We start from the raw sequence: 13136 nt of genomic DNA, 5'->3' as shown, positions 1-13136 counted from the left end.
AATTGTATCCTGTATACCCAAGTCTAGGTGAGTAATGTATATCAAAAAAAAGCAGGGTCCTAACACTGGGGAACCTCACTGTATACCTTCCTCCAGTCAGAAAAACAACCATTCACACATACTCTCTGTTTCCTGTCACTCAGCCAATTTCATATCCATGCTATCATCTCTTTTATTCCATTGGCTCTGACTCTGCCGACAGGCCTGTCATCAAGTGCCTTTTGGAAGTCCATGTACATCACATCAATTGATTCCCCTCATCAACCCTCTCTGTTACCTCATCAAAAAAACTCAAGCAAGTTAGTTAAACACTATTTACCATGAACAAATCCGCACTGGCTTTCCATAATGAATCCACATTTGTCCAAATGACTATTAATTTTGTCCCCAATTATTGTTTCCAGAACCTTTCCCACCACCGAGGTTAAACTGACTGACCAGCCTGTAGTTGCTGGGCTCATCCTTACATCCTTTCTTGAACAAGGGTATAATATTTGCATATTGAAGGAGGTTTGAAAGATTATGGCCAGTGCCTCCACAATTTCCATCCTTACTTCCCTCAGTATCCTTGGATGCATCTCATCCGGTCCTGGTGACTTATCAACTTTAAGTACAGCCAGCCTATCTAATACATCCTCTTTATCAAATTTTCACCCAACCAGTGTCTCAACCACCTCCTCTTTCACTATGACTTAGGCAGCATCTTTTTCCTTGGTGAAGACAGATGCAAAGTACTCATTTAGTATCTCAGCCATGCCCTGCCTCCATGTGCAGAAAGAGAATTTGCTGCAGGAGCCTATACCTGATGTCTTTGCCAATGACTCGAGTGGATATTTGGGTGAGGAATATGCAGAATAGATTAGAGTCAAAAGAGCACAAAATGCATACCGGGTGTAGTGCTGGAGAAGATTGCAGGAGGTAGTTTGGAGTGACATGAGGATCAGCATTTTGAAAGTTAGCAAGGACAGGACTCAAATGTATATCTTTGTGTGGGATAGGATATTGGTTGCAGAGTTTTGATTTCGTTGGTGTTTTGTGTGGGATGGAGCAGGGTGAAGAAGAGCAAAGATGGGTGATGTTCTGGCAGTTGGAGAAGGCAGTCTGGGCATGGACTGAATTTGATTTTATTAAGCTGAGCTCAGGATTGAAAAGTACAGTAAGTTTGTGAACATAATAATATAGCCTGGGATGGAGACGGAATTGGCAGTGCATTTCTGGTCGGAGGAGAATAGGATTAGTTCTTGTTGAAGCTGAATTGAAAGTTTTGACTCATCTGGGGTTAAATGCTGGACAGCACAGTGCTATTTGTGGAATCAAAAGGGAACAGAGATACAGTGATGCAGAGTTGCAGCTCTGCTGCAGTGCTCTCTGTGACCAAATAACCTGTCAACACCAACTGTCAAGGTATGAAGAATGGCCATGTTGGCGAGATGGCAGAGCATGAGGCACTCGTGGAAGGCTAACCCAACAATTACCTTTGCATTAATGAAAAAAGGAAAAAAAAATAAAAGAGTGGAATGAAGACTTGATGTGTGTGATTGCTGTCCTCCATCACAGAACCCTCCATGACGAGAGAGACTGGCATAGAAATAGGACTGAAACTAAAGATTTTTAAAAATCTGTATTTATTTCTTTTGAAATAAGGAGGCTGCTTTGAATTTGCATCAAAATCATAAATATTTGTAAAGTAAGGAATAATTTCTGAGGTAAGGAATGGGCGCTACTCATAAATCATATGCCTTGCATAAAGAATTTCATGCAGTAGAAACCTGGCAGTTTGTAGTTATTTTCATAAACGTTTCAATATTACTGATAAACTACAGCTGTGGTTGTAAAGCACAGAGGAGGTGTTAATCATATTGAAGAGAAGGCATTTTGCACAAGGAAACACATTCTTTCACATTATCTTTCATACTTCTCTCAGCTAACGTTAATTTTGAAAAGGTTCAGCTGTTGTCATCTCTTCCACTGTGCAGATATCAATGGGTGAGCTGCCAGAATTATTGCCAAATTTCGAAACTAAATGTAAATTATATGCTAGTAAATTATTGTGTGACTACCAATTCAAAAGTGTGTTTTTCTGACGTCTGTAATTTTTGTATCGTGCATTCAAATCATATTTTTGGTACCACCATCACAGGAGAAAAGAAATGGATTTGTCATTGTGTTATTTCTTGTGTTTTCTCGTGTGTTTGTACATTTGAATGATCATGTTCCTTATTAATTCACTCCCCCTTTATGGTACATTATGGTTTTACTGTACGTCATCCAAATTGCTGTTATTCATATATGAGCCTTAATAGTAAATATTGACAACAGGGGGCACCACATCCAAGCCTAAACAGATACTTGCCAAGTAAGCACACGGATGGCTTCCAGCAAGGGTGATTGGATCGTGATCAGGGTTGAATGTGCTGCCCCCATTGACGATATTCACTGTGTTTGCTGAGCCATTGGGAGAACCACTGCACTTTAATCTTGATCGTAGAATTGTGGTAGATTATTTTATGATCAATAATTTTACTTCTAGATGAAGCTCATCAGTCTGATCCACATGGCTCCATTGGACCTGGAGGAGGCCAGCACAGTCCTTTGCCTACAGCTAAAGGTTAGTGTTGTTTTATCTAGTTGTAAAGTTAATAAATGAGAACGTAGCTAGTTTCCTTTGCAGTGAATTGGTAGGAGTGCGGGTTCTCCATGCAGTGCATTCTCCAATTGAAAGGAGGAAACTTGAAAATTCAGTATGGACTTGCAAGTTTTGCAAACAAACTACTGGATGGTTGTACAATCATTTTTCCAATAAATATAAGCAATTTGCATTGCATGAGCTCCATAGGTCTTTTGTTCAAAAGTCAAGGAAAGAAACATCTTGCACTTAGATAGCATGTTTCATGTCCTCAGGATTGTAGTATAAGGGTTGAAAGGGTTAATGTTTGAGACACTGTGAGGAATAACTCTCACCATGATGTTGTAAGAGATCACATGTGAGAGGGACTGGAGGGAGAAGCAGCATGCCTTCAGAAGAGTCACATAGTCTTATGTAAAGCTGTGTATAGCCAACATGTAATAATTGTTGATGTTAAAATCATTGAAGACTCAGTAATATCTCCGAGCTAGACTAAACAAATATACAAATAGTGGCAGACTAACCAGACGTACAATATGGTGATCAGCGGTGGTTCTTATTATACAACACCCAGAAGAATTTGAAAAATATTCTAAAGAAAGATGACCTGGAAAAAAGGTGCCAGACATGCAAAACTCGAGAAGAGGCTCTGAAAAAGCTCCAGAGCTACTCTGTGGATGAAGGAGACATGGAGAGTCGGGGAATCGGCTTGTAGAGGCATTCAGGCTGCACCACCAAGGCGGGTGGTCTGTGAAAAAATTCTGGTCCAGTGATTGCAGGCTTTGAGTCGGAGAACCAAGCAATGGTTGGGGATCTTGTGAACAACCCGTAAAGAGAGTAAAAACAAAAAATAGTTCCTAACGGCACTAGGCAGACAGCACCGGGGAAACCAAAGGTCCTTAGTAAGGGTGGATCCGAGGTCAGTGCCATTACACATGCCGACCTCGAACTCAAAAAAAAAAAGCAGAGGTTGCAAATACTCAATACTCTAAGTGAAAGGAGTAAAAAGAGAATAGAAAAAATGCTGCAAAATTGTGTTTAAAGAAATACAGAGTCCAGCGGCGAGATTTCACAGGGAGAAACAGAGCGGGAGCCAGCGTGAGGCTGAAAAAGCGTGGGAAACTTCCATTACTGTAGGGAAAATTTAAAAAGGGAGTAAATGAAAGAGAAAGCCATGGATCTTAAATTCACAATGCCAGAGAGGTATAGACACATGAAAGGACCAAATTAAACTCAAAATTGGTCACTCTGGCAAAAAAAAAGATTTTTGCAATACAGAATTGCTTCCAAATTGGACAGCCAGTTTGAAGCAGAGCAAGTTAACACATTGCTGTATTCCATCAGAGAAATAGCAGAAGATATTGCAACACAAGGCACTGATGAGACATCAGACAAATTTGGTGACGTTTTAAAAGCCTTTGATAGCTATTTTAATCTGAGGTGCAATAAGATTCTGGAAAGGGCAAAATTTAACAGAAGGGTCCAGAAACCAGGTGAAATAGTTGATGCTTTTATTAATGACCTTTACAGACTAGCTGAAGGATGAGAACATTGAGAACATGGAGACCTAAAAGCAAAACTAATAATTGTAGTAGGTATTGCTGATGAGTCCCGATCAGATTTATTGCAGTCTAAAGAAGACCTCACCCGAGACAAAGCAATTCAGTGAGACAAGCAGAGGTCCAGAAGAATAACAGAGCAATCCTGAGAGGTGAAGAAGGACCTTGGTTCAGGACCCCATGAAGTCTCATGGCATCAGGTCAAACATGGGCAAGGTAACCTCCGACTGATTACCACCAACCGCCCTCCCTCAGCTGATGACTCAGTACTCCTCCATGTTGAACACCACTTGGAGGAAGCACTGAGGGTGACAAGGGCACAAAATGTACTCTGGGTGGGGGACTTCAATGTCCATCACCAAGAGTGGCTCGGTAGCACCACTACTGACTGAGCTGGCCGAGTCCTAAAGGACATAGCTGCTAGAATGGGTCTGCGGCAGGTGGTGGGGGAACCAACACGAGGGAAAAACATGCTGGACCTCGTCCTCACCAATCTGCCTGCCGCAGGTGCTTCTGTCCATGACAGTATTGGTAGGAGTGACCACTGCCCAGTCCTTGTGGAGACGAAGTCCCGCCTTCACATTGAGGATACCATCCATCGTGTTGTGTGGCACTATCACCGTGCTAAATGGGATAGATTTCGAACAGATCGAGCAATGCAAAACTGGGCATCCATGAAGCACTGTGGGCCATCAGCAGCAGCAGCAGAATTGTACTGAACCACAATCTGTAACCTCCATGGCCTGGCATATCCCCCACTCTACCATTACCATCAAGCCAGGAGATCAACCCTGGTTCAATGAAGAGTGCAGGAGGGCATGCCAGGAGCAGCACCAGGCATACCTCAAAATGAGGTGTCAACCTGGTGAAGCTACAACCCAGGACTACTTGCATGCCACACTGCGTAAGCAGCATGCGATAGAGCTAAGCGATCCCACAACCAACGGATCAGATCTAAGCTCTGCAGTCCTGCCACATCCTGCCATGAATGGTGGTGGACAATTAAACAACTAACTGGAGGAGGTGGCTCCACAAATATCCCCATCCTCAATGATGGGGGAGCCCAGCACATCAGTGCAAAAGATAAGGCTGAAGCATTTGCAACAATCTTCAGCCAGAAGTGCCGAGTTGATGATCCATCTCGGCCTCCTCCTGAAGTCCCCAGCATCACAGATGCCAGACTTCAGCCAATTCAATTCACTCCACGTAATATCAAGAAACGACTGAAGGCAGTGGATACTGCAAAAAGCTATGGGCCCTGACAATATTCTGGCAATAGTACTGAAGACCTGTGCTCCAGAACTTGCCACGTCCCAAGCCAAGCTGTTCCAGTACAGCTACAACACTGGCATCTACCCTGCAATGTGGAAAATTGCCCAGGTCTGTCTTGGACGCAAAAAGCAGGACAAGTCCAACCCGGCCAATTACCGCCCCATCAGCCTACTCTCAATCATCAGTACAGTGATGGAAGGTGTCATCAACAGTGCCATCAAGCGGCACTTGCTTAGCAATAACCTGCTTAGTGACGCTCAGTTTGGGTTCCGCGAGGGCCACTCGGATTCTAACCTTATTGCAGCCTTGGTTCAAACATGGACAAAAGAGCTGAACTCAAGAGGTGAGGTGAGAGTGACTGCCCTTGATATCAAGGCAGCATTTAACCGACTATTGCATCAAGGAGCCCTAGCAAAACTGAGTTCAAAGGGAATCGGGGAAAACCCTCCGCTGGCTGGAGTCATACCTAGCGCAAAGGAAGATGGTTGTGGTTGTTGGAGGTCAATCATCTGAGCTCCAGGACATCACTGCAGGAGTCCCTCAGGGTAGTGTCCTAGGCACAACCATCTTCAGCTGCTTCATCAATGACCTTCCTTCAATCATAAGGTCGGAAGTGGGGATGTTCGCTGATGATTGCACAATGTTCAGCACCATTCATGACTCCTGAGATACTGAAGCAGTCCATGTAGAAATGCAGCAAGACCTGGACAATATCCAGGCTTGGGCTGATAAGTGGCAAGTAACATTCGCACCGCACAAGTGCCAGGCAATGACCATCTCCAACAAGAGAGAATCTAACAATCTCCCCTTGACGTTCAACAGCATTACCATCGCTGAATCCCCCACTATCAACATCCTAGGGGCTATCATTGACCAGAAACTGAACTGGAGTAGCCATATAAATACCGTGGCTACAAGAGCAGGTCAGAGGCGAGGAATGCTGAGGCGAGTAACTCCCCTCCTGACTCCCCAAAGCCTGTCCACCATCTGCAAGGCACAAGTCAGGAGTGTGATGGAATATGCTCCACTTGCCTGGATGGGTGCAGCTCCAACAACATTCAAGAAGCTCGACACCATCCAGCAGCCCCGCTTGATTGGCACCCCATCTACAAACATTCACTCCCTCCACCACCGACGCACAGTGGCAGCAGTGTGTACCATCTACAAGATGCACTGCAGCAATGCACCAAGGCCCCTTAGACAGCACCTTCCAAACCCGCGACCTCTACCAACATGGGAACGCCACCACCTGCAAGTTCCCCTCCAAGTCACACACTATCCTGACTTGGAACTATTATCGCCGTTCCTTCACTGTCGCTGGGTCAAAATCCTGGAACTACTTTCTTTACAGCACTGTGGGTATACCTACCCCAAATGGACTGCAGCGGTTCAAGAAGGCAGCTCACCACCACCTTCTCAAGGGCAGTTAGGGATGGGCAATAAATGCTGGCCTGGCCAGTGACGCCTACATCCCATGAATGAAAAAAAAAACGCCAGTGGCCATACAGTTCCTTCATTACAGGACTGTAAAAGAAGCACCAGAGAAAAGTACACTGTGCGGGGGCGGTGGGGGGTGGGGGGGTTGCTGGAGGAGAGCAAGACACTATGAAGCCCTGCCAGAGCTGTGGTGCCAAAAAGACCCACAGGTATGAACAGTGCCCTACAAATAAAGCAGAATGCTTTCACTGCAAGAAAGTTGGCAATTTTGAGAATATATGCCAAAATACAACCTCTGCTTTAAAAAAAGTTGCAAAGAAAACGTTTTTACACATCGAGCTGTTAATGAAGTGGAACAATGTCCTTTGGAAGAGAAATCAGAAGAAATACTTGGTGAGATTAATGACTCTAATCATGCATTCTGGATTGCAGATAGATATGTCAACAGACATATCACCAATTTTAAATTACACACTGGAGCAAGTGTAACGATCTTATCAGACAACGAACCGTGGTGATGAACGCATTACCTGCAACCACAAGAAACTCAGTTTCATGGCCCAGGAGGGATTGAACTGAAAGTCAAGGGAAAGCTACAGGCAACACTCCAGTACAAGGGAAAGCAGATATTGGAAATACTATGGCCGTAATTTTACCTTTGAAAAACAGGACTCCTCCGGGATGCAAAATGGCAGGTGATGACGTCGGGGCAGATACCCGACATTATGACGCACAAATGCCATTTTATGCTGGTTGGATGGCGGGTGAGATCGAGGCGCCGCTCGCCATCCGCTTACTATCAATTAAAGGGCAACTGAGGTTGTTAACACCAATTGACAGCCATTTTACGTTGGCTGTCAGATTTTATGGCCGTTAAATGAATCAAGAGGCATCTCTGGAACCCAGCAGGTTTAAAAGAGCAGCAGACAGTATATCTGTGAGGGAGTTGGAGGTACAGTTTTGTTGGTTCTTCGTTCATTATTATTTCTTTGTGTGACTTTAAAGTTTGTGGTAGTTTCAGCTTCTTCAGCAGGCTTCATCTGAGTGTTACTCACTCCTGCTCGGGCCCCAGCAGTATTGATTTCTTGGGTGAAAGGGAGGGGGTTGTGTGTGCCTGTCCTTACAGCAGGCTGGTAATACCTGAACTGATTTCATCTGTGGAACACAGCAACAATGGGAATTGTGCACTCTGAAGGCGGGTCATCTAATGAGGAGGACTGTGCCCCAAGGAGGGGCAGGAGGACAACGGGACAGAGAAACACGCAACCTGCTAGCCCCGTGCAGCCTCGTAATGGGAGAGGGAGAGAAGGTGACAGAGTGGCCCAGATGCAACCACCTGTGAAGAGACGAGCCTACCCAGCAGTCAGGGTCTACCGCCCACATTTGAGCTTCCTGTAACTGTCAGAATGCCAGTGCCGAAGAAAACTGCGGCTCTCACGAGACACTGTCACTTCTCTGTGTGAAATGCTGGCAGCGGAGGTCGCTTCCAACTGCGTGGGTGGCCATCCAGTGCCGGTCACACTGAAGGTAACAGTAGCACTGAATTTCTATGCATCAGGCTCGTTCCAGGCTTCATCGGCAGACATGTGCGGAGTCTCCCAAGCATCATCACATCCCTGCATAAAGGTTGTGACTGATGCCATTTTCAGGCATGCCAACTATTTCATCAACTTCAAGACGGACACCACCAGTCAGGCCGAGAGAGCCAGAGGATTCAGCAACATTGCTGGGTTCCCAATGGTCCAGGGCATAATAGACTGTAATCATGTGGCCATTAGAGCTCCTGCAGGTCAGACAGGGGCCTTCACTAATTGCAAGGGGTTCCACTCAATGAATGTTCAAATCGTCTGAGACCATCGTAAGGGAATCTTGCAGGTGTGTGCACATTAGCCTGGGAGTAGTCACAATGCTTTCATGCTCCGGAACTCCCAGATGCCAGCATGATTCAGCCCTCCTGAATGCCGACAAGGATGGATACTTGGCGACAGAGGTTATCTGCTGAAGACATGGCTGATGACACCAGTGAGGAACTCAAGGAATGATGCAGAAGGAATGTTACAATGAGAGCCAGACAGCCACCGGGGTGACCATAGAACAGACTATAGGTCTTCTCAAAATGAGATTTGGGTATCTCGATCACTCAGGTGGAGCCCTGCAGTACTCGCCATCAAGGAGCTCTAGAATTATTGTCATCTGCTGCGCCTTACATAACCTGGCAATGGAGAGGGGAGAGGCCCTGGAGGATGATCGAGGTCCGCGCGAGGCTTCCTCAGACAAGGATGGTGATACGGATGAGGAAGAGGGGTTGCAGCCACCTGAACGGCGGGAAGAGGAAGCTGGAGGTCTGGTGGAGTTGAGTGCAAGTGAGACCCGGGAGGCTGCAACACTCAGGCATTTCTCCTGAACAGAGTCTCATCAACGATAAACTGAAATGGCAGTCTGAGATGAGGCATTAGCAGGAGCTGGAACCGCAGAGGTACTCACCTTCAGGGGGAATTCTGATCTGAACCGGGCCACCTTTCCATCAAACACCACCCAGCCCAAATGTGTCACCTCTCAAATAATCCTTCTCATGCAGAACAACCATATAGCCTATTACATCAGCAATGACCTGTGACATGTAAAAATGCCAAGGGAAAAATTTAATAACTTTTAGTGCGTTTATACATCAAATAAATATTTACAAATTGCACCAGTGACCCCAGAGTGCTGTGTAGTTTTTTGAAATGTTTGCGAGTGCTCACGCGTGCGGATGATCCCTTGCCGCCAGCCATACCAGAGACTGATCAGGCTGCCGCGTTCCTCTGGATGACTTTGGTGGGCATCCTCTGCCTGCCTGAGGCCGTGCGGGCCGCAGCATCTCAAGGTGACCCTAAGAAGCCTCAGGAACACCCTCTGACACCCTGGGAGTATGCGATACTGATGTCACTGGCAGAGAGGACAAGGAGCTGCAATATGGTTTCGGTGCACCCTGAGAAGAGCTCCCATACGAAATCTGCTGCTGCCCTTGTGTCCTCCTGAGGCTCATTTGGTCCTCTGTTCTAACGTCAGAGGGATGAGCAGCCTCAAACTGTCGCCTGAGCATCAAAGTCCTATCTCTAATGCTCTGGTCCAAGGAGGCCACTCTCGCTGTGAGGTTATGCATTTCACTGCAACCGCCAGTCTGTCAATGGAGGAGGCCAGATGGACAAATGACAGAGAATGTGCGATACTCAAGCCATGGATGGACATCTCCAAAGTTTGAATCATAGCACCCAAGGTCTCTGGTAAATCCGCCAAATCTCCACACACCACACGCTGAATAGAATCAGAGAATAATTATGGCACAGAAGGAAGCCATTCAGCCTAACATGTCCATGCCGGCTGAAAAAACTAGCTGCCCAATCTAATCCCATCTTCCAGCACCTGGTCCATAGCCTTGTCGGTTACAGCATTTCAGGTACATGTCCAGGTATCTTTTAAAAGAATTGAGGGTTTCTGCCTCCACCACCATTCCTGGCAGTGAATTCCAGACACCCACCACCTTCTGGGTGAAAAAGTTTTTCATCATGCCCACTCTAATCCTTTTACCAATCACCTTAAATCTGTGCCCCCTGGTAATTGACCTCTCTGCGAGGGAAAACAGGTCCTTCCTGTCTATTCTATCTCGGCCCCTCATAATTTTGTGCACCTCTATTAAGTCACCCCTCAACCTCCTCTGTTCTAAGGAAAACATCCCTAACCTATCCAATCTTTCCTCATAGCTGCAACATTCTTATAAATCTCCTCTATACTCTCTCCAGAGCAATTATGTCCTTTCTGTAATGTGGTGACCAGAACTGTACGCAACATTCCGACTGTGGCCTCACCAGCATTTTATACAGTTCTTGCATTACATCCCTGTTTTTGAATTCTATACCTCGGCCAATAAAGGAAAGCACTCCATATGCCTTCTTCACCACTCTAGCTACCTGTCTAACCTCAGTCCCTTTTTCCCTCGCAGATGTGCAGTGTCTCCTCTCAACGTCCTCCTTCTTGCTTCAGGTAAGCCTCTCAGAGCTGCAGGGACCTGTGGACATGCACTCCAAGGTCTCTCACTTCTGCACTTGAAGCATCTCCCGCTGAATGGATGTCAGCAGAGGCTCGTCATTAGCTTGTGGCTCACCACTGGCCTGGCCTCCCACAGTCCTCCGGTTCTCAGAGGCTTCAGCTGGTACTTCCTTTGGTAGCTGGCCCGGCAATTGTGTGGTGCTGACACCAGGTTGTGACCACGAATCCGAGGAGATACGCATCCCAACCGAGGTGAATGTCTTTTGAGCTGGCGCTTGGTGCAGGGCGAGGATGTGATGCTGCACCCTTTGAGGTCCCCACCCCATCCTCAGAGGTGGACGGATGTGTCCCGGAGATGCTTCCTGGCCGATGCTGTGTTTCGCCTTCAGGGAAAATCAGAATGATGAGGTGTGAGCAACATTCCGGACTGGAGGACATGTTATAGCCTACATTTTGGGTACATCTGTGTGATTTTAAGTTTGAGAGCACCCTTCAGTGCCTGAGACAATCACCGCGCCACATGCCACCCCCCACCCTGCCCCTCGACCACACACTGGGAAACTCACTCTCCTGGCCAGGTGCGCCAGCCTCGCCATCAGCGATAGTGTGTCCTCCGTCCTCCCCTGCTGGCATTAATGCATCCTCCTCCAGTCTTCTCACATATTCCAGGTTGGCCACGCCGCCACTGGTCCAGGACTCTCAGGACCATTGAGTGTCGCAGATGTGACCATTATGCAGCCCAAGGCATGGCTGCAGCCAATCACTGACCATAGATGGCTTCGACCTTGCTGCATCAGCACTCATAGACCCTACCAGGTCACATAAAAGATGAGATGAATGCGGGATGCCCCTTACCCTGGCAGAGCGCAGAAGGTCATTGACCCGCTTGCGGCATTGGAGCCATGTCCTCCTAACAACTTCGCGGCTGCTGACCTCCTTTGCTACCTCCAGCCACGCCTTCTTGGGAAAACCACCTTCCTCCATCAGATGGGAAGAGGACCTCCCGCCTTGCCTCAGCCGCCTGGAGGAGAACATGTAAGGATTCCTCTGAGAAGGGAATGCGGCTCCTTCTCCCTTCCATTCCTGCAATTAGGTTCTGGTAGGGTTCTGACTTTTCTCAAAGTGTTGGCTTGGTGGGCACTTTCAGTCCTCCTACAGTCCTTTCAACCTCAGTCCCTTGTTTTTCCTTCGCAGATGTGCAGTGTCCCCTCTCAAAGTCCTCCTTCTTGCTTCAGGCAAGCCTCTTGGAGCCACAGAGATTGCTGAAAGCCTTTTTAAATGGCTTTCAGCAAACTCTTATTGCACACGCCCCGCCCCCACCTATGCTCAGCCTCCAGCCCACGCGCACCCTTTTCATTCGGAAATACGCCGCAGGGCCGCTAATTGGCTGCCCAGTGCATGATACCGGCGGCAGCGAGGCATGGAGCAGGAGCGAGTGCTTCACCCACTTCCGCCTCATCGGACTCTGAGCTGACAACAACGGTAAAATTCCGGCCTATGTTCTACAGGATCAGGAATTTTCTCTCTTAAGTAGAAGAGCTTGTATTGATATTCATCTTATAAGAAAAGTGAAAGAAGTTAAGCAACAAGAATCCAGGAGTCACTTCCAAAATTATTTACAGGTCTAGGAAGACTGAAGACTGAAAAAAGACACTAAACCTGTATGTATTTTCATGCCTAGAAAGATGCCACACCCACTAATGAAGCAAATCCAACATCAGCTGGAAGAGATGACCAGGATGGGAGTCTTTCTCCTGTTACTGAACCTACAGAGTGGTGCTCGGGAATGGTTCCAGTTCCTAAACCTAACAGTATTCATCGCATTTGTTCATCCCGATGTCCTCAGTAGACAAAAGCTTGGCAAAGTTATCCAAAAGTACCATGTTCACAAAGCTTGACGCGAATAGTAGTTTTTGGCAAGTTCCGTTGGATAAGAAGACAACCTTCATAACTCCAGAAGATTTTGTTTAAATTGTTTACCATTTGGTATAACATCAGCAAAGAACTATGTTGAACATTTTACAGGGCCTTTAAAGGAGTAATATGCCATATGGACAACATCTTACTCCATGGTAAATCCATTGAAGAACATGCCCTGAGGGTTAGAACAGTTTTGAATTGTCTACAAGAAAAAGGCCTGACACTTAATGAAAAGTGTGAATTCTCAAAAACGTCTGTTCGTTTCTTAGGACACATTGTCAGTAGTAAAGGCA

At 46.6% G+C, this 13136-nt stretch overlaps 1 protein-coding gene across 8 annotated transcripts in view; it reads left to right on the top strand.

Annotated features, from left to right (window-relative positions):
* Positions 1 to 13136, top strand: part of ror2 (receptor tyrosine kinase-like orphan receptor 2) — a 452945-nt gene that overhangs the window by 299171 nt on the left and 140638 nt on the right. For 5 of the 8 annotated variants that reach the window (XM_068030157.1, XM_068030159.1, XM_068030155.1 and 2 more), the window contains exon 2: positions 2531 to 2608. The exons of the other annotated variants lie outside the window; for them this stretch is intronic. In XM_068030157.1, the coding sequence (XP_067886258.1) occupies positions 2531 to 2608 (78 nt within the window). The remainder of the gene's footprint in view (positions 1 to 2530; positions 2609 to 13136) is intronic. 8 annotated transcript variants of the gene reach the window in all.

The sequence above is a fragment of the Heterodontus francisci genome, chromosome 4, assembly GCF_036365525.1.
Source record: "Heterodontus francisci isolate sHetFra1 chromosome 4, sHetFra1.hap1, whole genome shotgun sequence".
Lineage (NCBI taxonomy): Eukaryota > Metazoa > Chordata > Chondrichthyes > Heterodontiformes > Heterodontidae > Heterodontus > Heterodontus francisci.
The sequence above is the reverse complement of the archived record's forward strand: the minus strand, read 5'-3'. Positions and strand labels throughout refer to the sequence as shown.